At 39.6% G+C, this 17623-nt stretch overlaps 1 protein-coding gene across 2 annotated transcripts in view; it reads left to right on the top strand.

Annotated features, from left to right (window-relative positions):
* G3BP1 (G3BP stress granule assembly factor 1) overlaps positions 1-10835 on the top strand; it is a 38486-nt gene extending 27651 nt beyond the window's left edge. For both annotated transcript variants that reach the window (XM_004280323.4, XM_033406682.2), the window contains exon 12: positions 3053-10835. In XM_004280323.4, the coding sequence (XP_004280371.1) occupies positions 3053-3259 (207 nt within the window). In that variant the 3' untranslated portion in view covers positions 3260-10835. The remainder of the gene's footprint in view (positions 1-3052) is intronic.
* Positions 10836-17623: the final 6788 nt, after the last annotated feature.

The following is a 17623-nucleotide window of genomic DNA, read 5'->3' as shown; positions in this document are numbered from 1 at the left end:
CCCACACGCCGCGGAGTAACTAAGCCCATGTGCCACAACTACTGAGTCTGCGCTCTAGGGCCCGCGAGCCACAGCCACTGAGCCTGTGCACCACAACTACTAAGGCCTGTGCACCCTAGAGCCTACGCGCTGCAGCAACTGAGCCCATGCGCCACAACTACTGAAGCCCGTTTGCTCTAGGGCGCATGTGCCGCAACTACTGAAGCCCATGTGCCTAGAGCCTGTGCTCCACAGCAAGAGAACCCACTGAAATGAGAAGCCCGCACACTACAACGAAGAGTAGCACCTGCTCTGTGCAACTAGCAAAAGCCTGCACACAGCCATGAAGATCCAGCATGGCCAAAGACAAATTAACAAAACAAAACAAAAAATTTCATTAAAAAATAATACAGGGCTTCCCTGGTGGTGCAGTGGTTGAGAGTCCGCCTGCCGATGCAGGGGACACGGGTTCGTGCCCCGGTCCGGGAGGATCTCACGTGCCGCAGAGCGGCTGGGCCTGTGAGCCTTGGCTGCTGAGCCTGCGCGTCTGGAGCCTGTGCTCCGCAGCGGGAGAGGCCACAACAGTGAGAGGCCTGCTACAGCAAAAAAAAAAAAAAAAAAAAAATACAGTGTGCAACTCATTGGCATTTAATACACATTGTTGTGCAACCATCACCTATCTAGTTGCAAAACATTTTCATCAAAAGTAAGTCCCTTACTCATTGAGCAGTTTTTCCCCATATCCTCTCTCCCCAGCCCCTGGCAACCACTAATCTGCTTTCAGTCTCTGCCATTTAAAACTTACACATTTTATTAACCATGTTAGTTAGAAATGTTGTAGATCATTATTTCCCAGAGGTTCTCCAGAACCTCTGATGCTCTCCAGAATGTTAATGGGTATATTACAAAGTTTAATGTTGTGGTCATAACATTAAGTTAGCCTTAATCTGAAAGGTGCATTGTCTATCAAACTGTTGGACCACTACTTTTGTGAAGCATCTCCTGCAAAACCCTGAGAAGTGTGGAGAGAATATGGCTTATGTCACCCAGGACACAGAATACTGAACACAGAGATGTCCAGTAGGCTTTGTTGGTAAATCCACCATTGAGCGTACAATAGATCCAGGGGCCACACTTTTTGGTGCAGCCTTGACTTTGTATTTTCTTAGATGGTATGATACTCCTGTGGGGCCAAACAAGGTCAGGCCGGATAGCTTGCTTCCAGTTAATTATCCAAGATGAGGGCTTTGGTGTTTCATTTAACCCCTGTGGGTAAGGCATGGCATCATTATGCATAGAAATTGTTGAGGTAAATTTCCTCAGAAAGTGGGCTGTATGTCTGCTACCTTTTTTCATTCAGATTGCTTCTATCCTTGTGATACCTCCATAGAGGTATCTTCTATAACTACCTTTTAAAATATCCGCAGTCATAACCTCTCCTTATCTTTCAGACTTTAAATGATTTTATTTTTCCCATCGTATCTAGAACATTACCAGGAACAGCACTTCACATTAATGTGTGTGATTTATATGCTGTGTATATATAAAAAAAAATATATATAAATATTTGTAAATTTGTGTTAAAATACTTATAAATGTACAAATATAAGTATATATTTAATCAGAATTTAAAATTCACTTTAGAGTCAGAGCTCAAAAGAGGCTCCCCCGCCCCACCCCCATGCAGGTTTCCTTACATGCACTTTCAGATCATTCCTGTGAACTCTGGTGACTTCAGATGTAGCTTGCCTTTCCCTCACCTCACTGTATTGGTAGAAGTCTACCATACTCCCTTCAGAATTTTTTTAGACTTTTTTTTGTTTTGGTTTGTTCTTAATTTTTAAATATTTATTTATTTATTTGGTTGCATCGGGTCTTAGTTGCGGCAGGCGGGCTCCTTAGTTGTGGCTTGCTGGCTCCTTAGTTGCAGCAGGCGGGCTCCTTAGTTGTGGCTGTCTGACTCCTTAGCTGTAGCATGCAAACTCTTGGTTGCGGCATGCATGTGGGATCTAGTTCCCTGACCAGGGATCGAACCCGGGTCCCCTGCATTGGGAGCGCAGAGTCTTAACCACTGTGCTACCAGGGAAACCCCCTTCAGTAATTTTTTATGAGTACAGAAATAGCTCATAGAATATGACCGTGGTGTCTGACCATGCTGTGTCGGTTCAGAGCTCATGCTTTCCTGTCAGGATGCCTTGGTTTACATTGCTCTTCTGTCTCTCACTAGCCTTGTGACCCGTGCAGTCTTGTTCCTTAACCTCCCTGGCGCATAGTTTGCTGGTCTCTATAAAATAGGTGTGCTAACAACCTTGAAAGGGTTGTTGTGAAGATTAAATGAGATAATAAAAGTGAAGTATATAGAATACTTCTCTGCGTAGTAAGTACTGTTAGATATTTATTTTAAAAAATATTACAGTAGAAAACCACTGAGTACCAGCAAGGAGCGTAAATTGAGTTCATTGGAATCTTGAGTAACCCTTTGTTTGCTGTACTTCTCTTGGCAAAAAAGAAAGCCCAAGACATAGTGGGAAGTATCTTTTTTTTCCTGCACTAAGATCTGGTATCTTTATTATCTTCAGTATTTTCCCAAATTCTGTTCAGGCAAATAGCATTTTAAGATTATATTTAGATGAAATTCATGATGTTTTTGAGACATAGATGTACTTTGCATAAACATGTGCAGCAAAGTCTTTCCACATTAGGTGATGATGGGATTTTATTCTAAGCCTCCCAATCCATGGAGAAGGTGGCAATTTTTATTTATATTCTATTTATATAATTCTGTGGGAATATAAGATGTGCTTTAATAAGTACAAAGAGAGTTACTCTGCTGCACTGTTTAAATTGACTTTTTGACTTTTGAACTAGCTTGCGTACCTAACTGCTTTTCCATGTATCTGTTAGTGGGAAAATTATGTGTTCTGAGTTTGAGACAAAAAACTGCGCTGTGAGAACGTAGGTGATTTGTAACCTGCTGGTTCCTTGTTTTGTCTTGGTTTTATAGCTTTGTTTTGTCTTTGGTAGTCAGTAGCCCATAAGCACTCTGTAAGTCTGTTCACCTTGGTTCTTACAGCCCATCATGTTCAGAGGTGAGGTCCGTCTGAATGTGGAAGAAAAGAAGACTCGAGCCGCCCGGGAAGGAGACCGCCGAGATAACCGCCTTCGGGGACCTGGAGGCCCTCGAGGTGGGCTGGGTGGTGGGATGAGAGGCCCACCCCGTGGAGGCATGGTGCAGAAACCAGGATTTGGAGTGGGAAGGGGCATTGCTCCAAGGCAGTGAATTGCTCTTCACCGATCTTCAGGCAGCAGTACAAACCCTAGCTCCCACAGAATGGTGATTTCTTCAGTCAACCTTTTGGTATCTTGGAATCTGATCCTAGTCTATGATAAACTGCTTAAGTTTGTACAATTCTACTTTTTGTGTTACTGGTGTGTGCTCCTTCCCCTCTCACCCCCACCCCTCCACCTTTTAGTCCTTCACTTCCAGTTTTGTGGAATGATATTTTAGGAAAAGTGGATTTTTAAAGAAGAAAAAAAAAAGACTGCGTTTCCTTGCTTTATTTGCATATAGACTGGATTTTTTTTTTTTAACAGTTTCCCCAAAGGAATGTGTCTTGCTTATTACTGACATTTGGTATGTTTCATTCATTGGAATGTTTCTTACTTATTTTCTACATGTTTCAAAAGCCTGTGAGAATTACAGGATTTGATAAACATTTTGAAGGCAGGAAGAACCCAAATTGTCTCTTCTTTGAGAGTCATAACTACCTTCTGGTGTGGAAAAATTGCCGTTGGAAAAATTGACAATTTAGATTCTCTCTGGTATGGTTAAAAACTGAATAAAAGGTGTTAGTAGAGTTTTTCTTTGGATACGTGGTTGCAGAACAGTTCCAAAACCTGTTTTTACCATTGAAATTTAAACTGTGAGATAGGTTTTAAATGTCTAGAATGCAACTGATAAGCTTTTCTTGAACTGTTAGATTTTTTTTTTTGAAGTAGAGTTTTTTCATGTTTAATTTGTATTTGTTAAAAAAACCCCAAAAAGACCCAAAAAAATTTCAAAAATCTGAATAACACAAAACCAGAGCAAAACTGTTGTGCCTTCTATTTATCTTTGATTCCAGTCTTGGCAATTGTTTAAAAGGAAAATAATAATAAAAAAAATAAACTTAGATTTGTTCTATTAGGTTCAGAGTATGTTGGGAATTATAGAATCCCTCTTTCACCCTGTATGTCTTGTGTTCATTTGTTATGCCTTATTCTGAAATTGAGTCTCAAACTGGAATGCTTTTGAGGTCAGATGCTTCTGTAGAGGTCCTTTGACCTGAGTAGTTCAGCATTTGTATTAAGTTTTATTTCAGTGTCTCTTCAGAATCATAATCGTGGCCCATAAGAAAGAATGTGACTTTAATATTGGACTTTGCTGGTGTGCTCGAGTGTGCACTGGTTTTTTTTCTTAAATCATAGCCATATGGTAAATTTTCTATTTTGTTATGCTTCCCTTTTATTGGTGGGCATGCAGTGAGTGTTTCTTGGAAATGGGTGTTTCTTGGAAATGGCCAATTTTTTTTTTTTTTTTTCTTTGTGGTACGCGGGCCTCTCACTGTTGTGGCCTCTCCCGTTGTGGAGCACAGGCTCCGGACGCGCAGGCTCAGCAGCCATGGCTCACGGGCCCAGCCGCTCCACAGCATGTGGGATCTTCCCGGACCGGGGCATGAACCCGCGTCTCCTGCATCGGCAGGCGGACTCTCAACCACGGTGCCACCAGGGAAGCCCAGAAATGGCCAATTTTTATTAAAATGTTTCTGGAAGAAAATTTAATCTGGCAATATAGACTAATACTCGTTTTGCATAGTATATTACTGTTGAGTGCTCTTAGGGAGATGGGTGAAGGTTTTGTTTACACATTTGTGAAGCAAGCCTTTGCATGATAACTTGTCATTAATCGAAGGGCAATGAGCTTGTCAAGTTTAACTTATTTGTTTTCTTAACAGTATTCATCTTTAGGACTATTGTTTGAGGATAGAATATTAGTAGGAATAGGAATGTTTGTTTTGCTGTTACTGGGAAACTCTAGGTTTGCTGAAGGGTGTAGCCTTAAACTAAAATGAAGTTTGATGTTATCAGTTGACCCTCAGTACCTCAAATATTTGAAAATTGGCAACATTTCTTTCACATAAAGAAACTTTTATAACTGAGTCACATGGCTGTGTTTTGGGTCAGTTTAAATAACTAATTGGTAACCACTTCATTTGGCCCAGGCCAGTGATAATTGGAAGAAATTCAGCTTGTACTTTCGTAGCTTATATTAAGCTTGTGGTAGAAAGAAGAAAATTTAGCCTGAGTTATTTTTGAGAAAAAAATTGAGTTGCAGTAAGTGTTTGGTGATAAATTATAGATAACCTAGAAACCATTTTTCGTAAGTGAATACTAAACCGTACATTTCAAAAAGTTCTTCCTCCTTAGAACAGAGCTTTAAGGGCACTAACTAGGTGCAGTGTTTCTCAACTTGGGGCTGTTACTATATCCTAGAGGACATGCAGAAATGTGTGGGAGTTTTGGTGGGTTGGGGGTAGAGGGAGATGCATACCCTGCATCTAGGGTTTGCTGGGTGGGGGCCAGTGGTGCCAAGTGCCCTTTGAAAATGAAGCAACCCCATTGAGAACACAGGTGGTCCCTACTCCTATAATTCATGGTGGGTGGAATGGTGGACTAGGGCAACTGCAGTGAAAGTTGTCCTTCCTCTGAAATAGAGCCTCAGAAAAATAAACAAATTAGCAAGTAAATCTCTCTCAGGAATTATAGTAACAACTACTGTAAGTAATAATCTCAGCTTTCCTTTATCTGTACCAATTGTGTGTTTTTTTTTTAATTTGGAGAGGTAGTAGCAATGTACTAGATGCTGCTTGTAATTTATTGCAGGGGATTACTGCATAATTTCAGAAAAGATTGCTTCAATAATTTCAAGTTATCATAATTGGGATATTATGGTGTTTTGATTAGCATTGGACTTTATAAATAGGATTTAGCGTCATGGTTAACACTATTAAGTATCCAGCTATCATCGATTACATTATTGCTGATGGAATAAACATGTCACCCTAGATACACATATATTCACATATTTCACAGTTACAGAGTGAAAATAAAATAGATTAGGGCAAGATTTTCTGTAGACAGCATCAACTCATCACATTCAACATAATTTTTCATCTGTAGGAATGGCCCAACATGCAGTTCTTTACTGAGTTTAATTCACCCATGAATATTTTAGCTAGGTAAGACTAGTTTGGTTCAGTGGGTCTCTTAAGATCTGTTGAAAATAAATAGATCTTGGTTGTACAAAAATAATTTTGTTTGCTTTTGTGCTGAGGTTGGGCTTTACTTGTGTCTCCTGTGTTCTCAACTTTTTGAGCTGTTGCTGTGGAGCAGTGAAATGGATAATGCAAAAATACTTATTTGGCTTTGGATGAGTAGGTTACTACCACAGTGTTAGTTGAATTGCACTTTCGTTTTAGGGTAGACAACTAAATTTTCACAACTATAACCCTGTGGGTTAGGTGCGATTTCTCCCAAAGTAATAGATGAAGAAATGACATCAGAGGCCTCAAAGTCATCCATGTAGCTTAGGAGCAGATTGGCTTCCAAAACTCTTGCTTTTTCTCTAAAACCATAATGCCTACCTATTTATATTTGAATGACATTAGGGGCATAGGGCATGAAATAACTACAGTATAGAGACTTGAGTCTGCAAACATTCGGATCAAGGTTAGCATTACTGTTCTCCATTTCCTTTAGGGTAAAGTAGATGCATAAACATTGATTTTGTAGGGCTTTGCAGACTGTATGGTAACACAGTAATATTGAGTTACAAGATTATTTTCTCATCTGGTTTGATAATACATTTGATACAATTTAATCTAGATATGGAAGTAATATTTTTATCAGCATCATACAGATGAGTTTATAACAGTTGTGTTTTGCTTATAACTGCCATCCTCTGATGCTTTTCTTCATCCCTTTTATATTTGAAAACCTTTGTAGAGTTGAATGATTTAGTGGAAAACGTGGCACTTTATAGAAAACAATTTGTTCGAATCCATATGAAAATTTCTTTCTATGAGGTTTAAATTTGTAGACCATTGTTCATGTTGTGGCTTATTTTAAGTAAATGATTGCATTTGTCAAATCTACTGATCTAAAAATATCTTTTATATTAAAGTTTTATTTTTGTGCTACTTGAAAGAATCTCTGCAGGAACTGCATACAAATTAGATAATTGTTGAAGTTTCAGTTTAGCAATTTTGAACCTTGTAAAAGAAGCAAGTTCAGCATTTATTTGAAATTGGGGTTCTAGCTAACTGCCTAATATAATATACCACAGATGGGCAGTGGACAGTTAGAGGTACTTTCGCAAATGTTTTAGAAACCTTAAAGAGTGTGTTAGCAGCTTAGCAATGTCTTATGTGGGATGGGGTTGTAGGTTAAAGTTGCTCATCAAGTAATGGCCATATTGTGCTAGATAATTAAACAAGGATTTGTGGTTTTAAGGTAGTAATACCTTTTAGAATTTTACTTTAATATCGAGGTTCTGGGGACCATAGATAGGCTTGTGAACTCTTGCTAGACTGAATTAAAGAAGAAATGGTGGCACGTGTGAGATAAAACTTTTATTTTCATTCTTTTTAGTAGGTATGTATCTAACTCAGGATGATGCTGAAATTAGACTGCTTTGCTCATGCTCTCATGAAGCAGTCTTTCATAATGGCCTGAGTGAGTTGAGTGAGAAGTTGATTAAAGGTGGCCTACAGCCCTTAACCAGTTTTGCTTATGATTATGCTTATGTATTGGCTTAGAATCAAAGTTGTTTTCCTTTTTTTTTTTAAATTTATTTTTGGCTGCGTTGGGTCTTTCTTGCTGCGGGCGGGCTTTCTCTAGTTGCGGCGAGCAGGGGCTGCTCTTCGTTGCGGTGCGCGGACTTCTCATTGCGGTGGCTTCTCTTGTTGCGGAGCACAGGCTCTATGCATGCGGGCTTCAGTAGTTCCGGCGCACGGGATTCAGCAGTTGTGGCTCGCGGGCTCAAGAGCGCAGGCTCAGTAGTTGTGGCTCACGGGCTTAGTTGCTCCGCGACATGTGGGATCTTCCTGGACCAGGGCTCGAACCCCTGTCCCCTGCATTGGCAGGCAGATTCTTAACCACTGCGCCACCAGGGAAGCCTCTGTCTTTGATTGCATGACTTTTGAAGTCGACCTCTCTTCCAGTTTCCACTTGAACCTGGTAGCTTTTTCTAGTTCCCAGTGAGAGGAAAATAAAATAGTATTAGAAATCATTTCTCCTCTTACTTCCATAAACCGTGTGACCTGAATAGTTACAGAAATCCATATGTGTTTATTACTTCGAAATATGTCCAGTGTCACAGATTCCTAAGGGACTCGTATCCAATGTGTTTTTGTTTTTTAAAAAAGTAAGCAATGCTTACCAAAAATTCACTGTTGAATTACTTTAGCAGGTATTTAGTTTTCGGAAACCCATTTATGGGAAGTTTGCCTGTATTATTGGTTGTAGTTAGAGGGATGGTTGTATCATTTAATATGTATATAAACAGTTTTAACTACTGCTATATTAACCACTTTGGTTACTGATAATCTCCCTAAGCTTTGTTGTCACCTGTTTGACTTTGGGTTTGGTTTAAATTCTTAAATGTTTTTATGAGGAGCGTATGTACCCTGATTTGGGCCTTTTAAATGAAGACATAAGGATGTAGGAAAGAAGAAGGGACTTCGTTTCTTTAAAGATTCAGTGTACACTCTAGATTATGCAGAACACATGATGTTAAAAATAAATTCGTATAGGTAGATGTTGGTTTTGAAGAAGAGTGGGGTGGGCATGGAACTTAGCTGATGGGATAGGAATCATTTACGGTTTATATAAAAGAAAAAAATCATAATTTTAAGTGAGAAACATCAGAATAGTTCCATAAAGTTTTTCTTCCCATACTGATGGTTACCACAAGAAACAGGAGACTCCTGTAATTCTTAGAATATTAGTGCTGGAAAGGACTAAGGTGATTTGTATAACCCCTTAAGTTTTCAAAAGATAGATGGCCCAGATTACTAGTACAGAGTTTCAAGTCAGCTTAAAGCACATTCGGGAATTGCCAGTCCTGCCCTATGTTCGCTCTGTAAGCCAGAGCTGTTAAAGGGTAGGATGTGGGGAGAAAAGGGAAGGAGCCACATTTTATATGCTTACTCCATTGCTTCATTAGCTCCATTTTCATACCCAAGTTTTCTGTTTTCTTAGAACTGTTTTAATGCCCAATTCTACCAGGGCCTGTTGTCAGTAAGGACATTAACTGTGTTCCCCTCAGGGATGGGTTTACTACTAGCTGTCAGAAAGCTATTGGGTATCCTAATGTGTTAATAGCTGAAACTCAGCTGTAATTTTCTCCTAAATCCTTCAGCATTTTGCATTCTGTACATTGTGGTGCTTTTTCCACCTTGTATTGTTATAACTGTAAGCTCCTAAGGGGCAGCAATTTGGTCTTAGGCATGTACCCTGTTCAGTGCCTGGCAGCACCGTGTTTGAATCAGGGTCCTAATCTTCCTTTCCACTGATTTTCCCTGTACTTCGTGAAAGGATGCTCCAGCCATGCTGAACTACTTAACGGTTCCTCTAACAAGCCAGGTATGGCTGATTCCGTGGCTTCAAGTGCCTTCACTTCCCTGAAGATAGACTTGCATCTGCATTCTCCTCACCACCCCCATCTCTCCCAAATCTCTTACCATCAAAGCCATTTTTTTCAAGGCCTAGTTTGAGCTTTTTTTTTTTCTCCCCTAAGAGAAAAGATGTCTTACGAGAGGGTAGCCCCCTTTTAGGAGTTGATTTGTGCAGAATTTGAAGTGAGGAACAAATTTATTCTCATCTACTTTCCTTACACATTGTCCCTCCTGTTTGAAATTCTGTCCCAACCTTCACTTTAAAATGTGCTCCTAGAATACTTTATACCTTTCTCTTAGCTAATAACTTACCCCTTCAACCTAGAATTAGAACAGACCTACCTTATGAGACCATAATCTCCTGGAGGACAAGGACTTGAGGATTAATCTCTTTATTCCTCCTTCCTCCTGGAGGTACATGAAAGCATCCGTAAATGATGATTCACTCAATTAATAAATTAATGTATTTCTGTTTTCTTTCTCACAAGGGAGGCATGCCTAGAGACCAGACTTAATTCAGTAAATTATAGGCCCTGTGCATTTCATAGTGGAGGGGATTGTTGGGAAATTTTGAGGGGTGGGCAGAGGAGGGAGGAAGTCACTGGTCATTTTGAAGTACTTCCATCCCCGGTCTGGGCCCTTAGCTATTTCTTTCTGATTGTGCGCAGTATATCCTGGGCACTTTGTGTTTATGCACAAGAATTGTATGCGCCAAATTTCAATTCCCAAACCTACTCTGTTCTCAGTTTGTCATCACCCATGCCATAAGTCTAAGTCACCTTAGACTTAGGTCTTAGTCACCTTAGACTCAGTCTTAGTCATCTGCTTCTTGTTTCCTTACTTACTCCAGTGTCCAGCTAAGTCCTGTCAGTTCTACCTCAGCAGTCTTTCACATCTTCCTCCTCACTTAGATAATTTCAGTGGCCTCTCAGCTTCCTTGACCTCTTCTTATTCCCAGCCTACTTTCTACATGATATTAGATACATCTTACTGAAACCTAGCTCTGACCATGTATCCCATGTATGTGTTCTATCCTCCCTACTAGACTGTAAGCTCCTTATGGGCAGGATCTGTGTCTGAGTCATCTTTGTATCTCCCATAGCACCTATCAATAAATATATCTTGAATGAACAGCGTAAAGCCTTGTCTTAAGTGAAATGATGTTTTCCAGATGACATGTAGGTTCCTCTCGGGTAATGGGGAGATTTCAAAAGTTCTCCTAATATAAAGTCGGTTAACTAGTAACAACTGTGAGTTAACCACAGGGAAAATTTCAGAAAAACTTTAATTTTTTTTCCATTGGAATCAGCATGGATATGTGTATATGGATGGTTCAATAAATATATTTTTATATACATGTATCACAGAAATTTTACATTCCATCTTCAAACTGCAGAAATAGATTTTTTTTAACAAGCCAAAAAATAACTGCCATAACATTTATGACTTCATGCAAAAAATGGGGAAGAATCAGGGACAAAGGGGAATTAATTGGTTGTTCAAGGTGAAGAGTCCAGGGAGAAGTAGAAAGGTACAGTAGGAAGCGATTGCTTAACATGCTGCTTAAGGTGGTAGCCAAACAAATCCTTAACTGCAGCATTAAGGCCATACCAAGTGTATACACATATACAAAGAAATTTCCATAGAAAAGGCATACTGTCACATTTTCTTCCAGGAGAGGATGAGGAGCTTTGTGACTAATCCTCACCCAATTTTCCAGGCCAGTTAATTGTTTAAGATGTCCCCAGGTTACTTAGAAATGTCTTCTACTTTGGCCAACTGTCAGTTACTGCTCTGTGGGCTTGTGACTTTCGTAGTCTCTTACAGGGAAGTATGAATCATCTTGAACCTCTTCCATCATGGGTGATCAAGCACTTCGTAGCTTAACTAACACTGCCCAGCCCAGCATAGTTTTTACATCTCGCCAAAGTATTGTAATTCGCATTTGTCTTAGCTGTAACAGACTGTGTAGCCAATGATGGCATTGTGAGCTGAAGAACTAAACAGTGCCTTTCTGTTCTTTGGGGTTAAGGTAACTTTTTGAATAGTTAAAGTGTAATGAACCAAAGTGTGAGGTTTCAGGTAACGACCCCTGGAGTTGTTGAAAGTTAATAATCAACTTCTATCCCCACTGTGTCACACATTTAAGTTGGCAGCTACCTTTTTGGAAAAAAGGAAATGTAAAATCACTTGCAGAAATATCGTAACATGGGATTTGCTCTTCTGCCTAAACATCAAGTCAGGCAACTTTTAAGACAAAGGGCATATTTTTTGTGCAAATATCAAATGGGTGAAATAGGGAGAACATGGGCAAGTCCTTTGGAGATGACTTCCAGTTATGCAGAAGTCATTTGCTTTGGCAAGGTTGGGGGGCAACTCTTGAGACTGGCCCATTTTAGTGGATGAATTGTCCAAAAACAAAAAAAAATTAAATCTAAGATAAATTATGTAAATAAAATACAGTGACTGACTTTGAGCCTTTACTTGATGATGTTACCACTCATTTTGGAGTGTTTTAGATCAGTCTAACACTGCTTTTTCATTAGTGTTGTCTTAGCTGTGAATTGGATATCAAGTAGTCATGTTCGTCCCCAATTCTTTATGGGCCAGTTTCCAAGTAGGGCCCAGGGTATTCACAACAACTGTGGCTGCAAGGTAATTCGTCTCCTCCCGTGGGTTCCCTGGGTCAGTCAAGTTTGAGAATGAGGTCTCTGGAAATGGCTTGTTCTGGGAGAGGACCAAATAATGTGTGACTTGGGAGCACTTTAGTATGTTTTGAACACTTAGAAAGTGAGCAGTCAGTATCCTTTCCAACTGCGTTTCACCCAAACTGACACTAGTTATTTACATTGCAGTAATTTGCATCGGTTCTAGATACAGCACTTTTGGACTGATCCAGACAATGAGACATGTGGATCCCCTTTGGCAACCTTGCTGAGAGGCTTAAAAGCATTAAGAGTTTTGTCTTGGACACTTTGTAGTTCATGTTGTGCACCTCAAGGCTAATTACAGCAGGGAAGATGTGTAGTGTCGTTTTTCAAACTTATTTGGAGGCTGCTGAGGTCCTTGGTATGTTTGTCTTGAAAGTAGAACTTGGCTATTTAACTTGCTTTAAAAAAAATTTTTTTTTTTTTTTGAGAAAGTTGTACTTTTGTTTAATATGCACAAGAATCACATTGGGTAGGTATTTAATCTGTGTCCAGTATACTAAGTAGCAAGACACACCCCTTTGGGATTTAATTCACTCATCTCATTTTAACTGTTGTTTATGCTGAAAATATTATAATGGATCACGTATTAGAAGGTTGAACCATTAAAATGTGAAATAGTCTGAATTATAAATGCTCTGAAATGCATTGTGGGAATGTCCAGTTTTTTTGTCTCTTGCATACTATTCTGGCTAAATGGCATGTTGAGCGTGGTACACCTTTAAATGTGGTAGAAATATATATCTAACATGGAAAAAACAGTTTAGCAAATTGATTATTTGATATATAAGCACCACTTCTAAAAAAGATGTGGGGCAGTCTTTCATCTATTACTAGGATAGGTAATACTAACCTTCTCTTTCCCAAAAATATTCTTTCTAAAGAAAGGCAAATCATTCTGAAAGAAATTATTCTTTTTACATACTTCCACAAGCAGTGACTTATTAAAAACCAGTTACGTTTTGTCTGTTTTTTTTTTTTTCTATTCATATTTGACTTTTTCACGCTCCATACCCTTTTTACTTTATAGTCATGATTTCGTCCTTTGAATAGATGCTCTTTGGGTTGGGAGAATCATTTTAGTTACAGCTGAAAATAAAAAGGACATGCTAGATTATTCTTTTCTTCTAGGTCATCTCTGTTTAATATTTCAGATCAACAAAATGTAATAGTACTAGGATCACAATCTCTTCATTGCAAATAGCTACACTGTACTAAGAATTGCCTTGGTTTGAGATTTGACAAAAGAAGAAACTCTAGAAGTAACTTTTTTCAGAATCACTGTAGAATAGTGAGCTGAATGTAGAACCATGACTCTACTGTACCTTTATTGTCCCCTTTCTAGTGCCTACCTACCACAAACTAAATGCATAATACTTGGCTTGAATTGATGATGTCCTAGAAGATGTGAATTTCTAGTGGGTATTAACTATATCTGCTGCTGAGATGAAGGGAAAGGCAAGTTCCCTGCAACAAAGTACAGGTAAATTTGAATTAGGCTGGAAGTATCAGTTAATGGAGAGAGGGGATTGAATGAACTGCTTTGCAAACCATGAGGGAATATCCTATTGGTCTTTCTTTGAGAACTGACATACTCAATAGAGTCCTGACCCTTTATTCTACCTTTAAGGTTGTCCTGATGCATTCCAAGTCTGTCTTTCCAAACATGCCTACCGTTCATTAGACTTCAGCCGAATGGATAGTCACTGTGCCTTATATTGTGCCTCTTGTTATTTACCTCCATATTTTTTACTCATGTTCCTTCTGCTGGAATACTTGTACCATCCGTCAAAATCTCACATGTTTTTTAATCTTGCTACTGCTCAAATGGCTCTTAAGCCGTGAAACATATCATGTTTTATTTTCTGCATGGTCCGTGGTACCCTCCTTTGTCACATATTTCCTGCATTTCACATTAGTAAGTATTACCAAGTATTGGTAAGTACCAAGTATTTTGGTACTTCTTAGTAAGTACCAAGCTGCTTACTTATTAGTAAGTACCAAGTATTTTGGTACTTCTATTAGCCCCTCCTGTGATGTAGGAAAAGAAGGTCTGCTTTATTCTGATGCCCTGCTTTCATTGTACACTGTCTTGCCACAGTAGATTTAATAAAGAGCAGGTAGGTGGAGACAGGCAGGTGCAGGGAGGTTAAAAACACAAAGCTGATAGAAAACCTGCACAGAATATGTACATTCTAGCCCTGGCTATGACACTTTCTTTTGAAACCTCCTCCTTGAGCTTTCAGCTCAAACCTTGAAGGGTTAAACTGCTTTCTCTAGGCTGAGACATTTTGAAAAATCATGCAAAGGCAAGTACTTAACAGTTGCCAGGAGACCCGCTGAACCTGACTTGTGGTCGCTAAACAGGGTCCATTCAGAGTGCCACTTTGCTCACCAGCATCCAGAGCTGCACAGAAGGAGCGGCCCTGGTCCTCAGAGCGGTCGCCAAGACCTTTCTGGTGTCACTGCTGGTAGCTGATGGTTCTGTTAGGCCAGACGCCAAACTTGATGCAGCTGAAGTGTCATGGATGAGGCCAAAAGGGACTTCGGCAATGTAGTGAGAAGAAGCCTACCCCCATGAACTGGTCTGGCTAGATGATACACATCAAGTTACCTAGGCGATTGTTAAGTCAGGAACAAAAGGACTTGGAGACAAGCAGTAGCTTATTAATATATATTTTTTGAGTGTGTGGGGGAGGGTTACGTCCACATATTTACCTATGATTTTATTTTCCCACTTAATTTCCAGAGCCTGGATAGGAGTCAAGAGCTGTTAGAAGGCCCTCCTTTATTGGAACATTGGTCAGGCTGCCACTTGTAATACTCTTGTTTCAGTGGTACCTCATATAAACAGTTGCTCCGTCTTTACCTCCGCAGCTGCTTGGGGGAAGTGGTTACCTTGTGTTTAACACTTTCAAAGGTGGGTGAGACTACAGTTACATAAATCTAAAAAGTAAACTGCTGTGGAAAATAGTTTTTTGTTTAGAGTCTGAGCTCAGATGTGCCATCCTCCAAGAGACCTGTCCTGAATTCTTTCTCTGCCTCATCTGTTATCCGATCTTCTCTTGAATTAGTTATTCATATCCATATCACATCTCACTTCACTAAATATAAGTTCTGTAGTTAGGAATGGTGCTTAGCTTTGGTTCCTATGCCTTGTATTGTTTGTAGTAGGTTCTTAGTTGAGTGACTGTTTTAGAGGGATTCTAGACTTAGGAAAGACTTTCAGAAAAGTTCTAGTCCTTACCCAGGAGTCCAGCCAAATCCAAGCCATTCCAGGACACAGTGACCTCTCATGTAAGACTACAGACAGGGTGTGCTCGTGGTCCTCCAAATGCCATTTATTCCCATTCTGCCCTGTTTACTCATTTTGCTCTCTTCCACAATTCCTTTAGCCAGAAAATGGCCCCATATCAATTCCAAATCCTTCATGTACCAAAAACTGGATTAGCAGGCTCTCAACCTTTTAAGGTGGGCTGATTTATATTCATTGTTCATTACCAAGTTCTGAGAAGAGGAAGGCCAAGGATTGTCTTGGGTGGTTCTTGATCTAGAAGATGTTTGATTTCCAGTCTAGTACAAGATAGTATGCCTTGGCACATAACAGGTTACAGGAGGTTAAATTTATGTGTATTGGAATGTACCTAGGCAAAAAGAACCATGTGCTTTATCAGTTAGAAGATACATTTGAGTTAAACTAATGTCTTTTCAATATACTGCTTTTTAATGTAAACTAAACTAAATTATTTTAATGTAAACTACCACATCAATTACTTGATTTTATACTCAACAATTTGGGAAGATAAGAGCTTTTTACAGGCAGGTGACTAAGGTCACAGAGAGTGAAGTAATTTGTTGAAGTCAAAAACAGATGAGGTCAACATGTCATGCCTGTTCCAGTGATGTGAAACTTCCACAAGGCTGTGACTTGGGCTAGTAACATAAGCTTTCTGAGCTGCCGTTTCCTGATCTATAAAAGGAGAAATAGGATTAGGGCCATTGTGAGAATTATATAATTTATAAGTTATATAATTTAAAGAGACTGACATACAGTAGGTGCTCAACAATATTATTGCGATATTCAAGGTTTGCTCATATTGTCTTAATGGTCTACGTATGAGTGACCCCTATTCACAGAGCTTAATATGGTGCTTCTATTTAGCTGGTACTCATGGTATCCATGGGAAAAAGGGATGCAGGTGCTTGGTAAGTGGAATCGGTTCTAGAATTTAGGTCTCTCAGTGTGTGTTCAGGCTCTGAGGCAAGTGTGGTGTAATTCGCCAGTGAGAATCCTTGGGGCTAGTCATGCAGTGTCACTGAATCAGCTGCTCTGCAGGGTGGGTGGATTTAGCCCTTTGGGAGCCAGCCTCAATTCTGAAGGAAAGATTTCTGGTGACCTCTTCTGGCAAACAGGAAGAAGTGATAAGGAGCTTCAGAGAGATTGAGATAATGGAAATGCTCTACGGTTTACATCAAGGGGGTGGAGTTAGCATTCATTATGTCATTTTATCGAGACAGTGGGCCTGTGATGTGAACATTATCCCCAAATATATAAAGAAACTGAGGGCTGGAGAGGTGATGGTTTTGCTCAAGATCACTTGCCTACTTGCGTTTCAGCCTTCTAACTTGAAGCTCGTGGCTTTTCCAGTGCACCAGGAAAATCACAAGTGGGTTTGGAGAGGAAAGCTGAGAGGAGAAAAGGGAGAGTGGGATCACCTTAGAGTCTGGGGATGTCTTTATGTTTTTTCTGCAACTATAAGGCAACTGGAGAAGTGGCCTTTAAAAAAACAACAAAAACTTTACAGCTGGGAAAACTCGTCAGGCTCAACTAATTCAGTACTTCTGTTTTACAGATAGGAAAAGTGAGGGGAAAATAGGAAAGAATTTTACAGTGACTCTCTATATTAACTACCCAGACTATACAACTACCATTTCACTGTATTTGTTTTATCACACATCTATCCATTCTAGAGGTCTTTTTAAATATCCCTGGGTTGAATCTTTCAGGGGCAAAGAAGGAAGTGGCTATATGGTGACGGGGAGCAGGGGTAGGAAACGGTTTCCTAATGGAAACATTATGGTTTCTATTTTATTATCTTATGCGAAATCTATTAATTTATTTTTAACTTTGGAACCCGAAAAAAGTTCAATCTGCAATATTCTCATTAATTTCAGGGCCAGATGAAGGGAGAGTGAAGATCATTTGTCATAATGTCACCC

Source organism: Orcinus orca, chromosome 3 (assembly GCF_937001465.1).
Source record: "Orcinus orca chromosome 3, mOrcOrc1.1, whole genome shotgun sequence".
NCBI classification, from domain to species: Eukaryota; Metazoa; Chordata; class Mammalia; order Artiodactyla; family Delphinidae; genus Orcinus; species Orcinus orca.
Note: the sequence above shows the minus strand (reverse complement) of the source record. Positions and strands in the feature narration are given on the sequence as shown.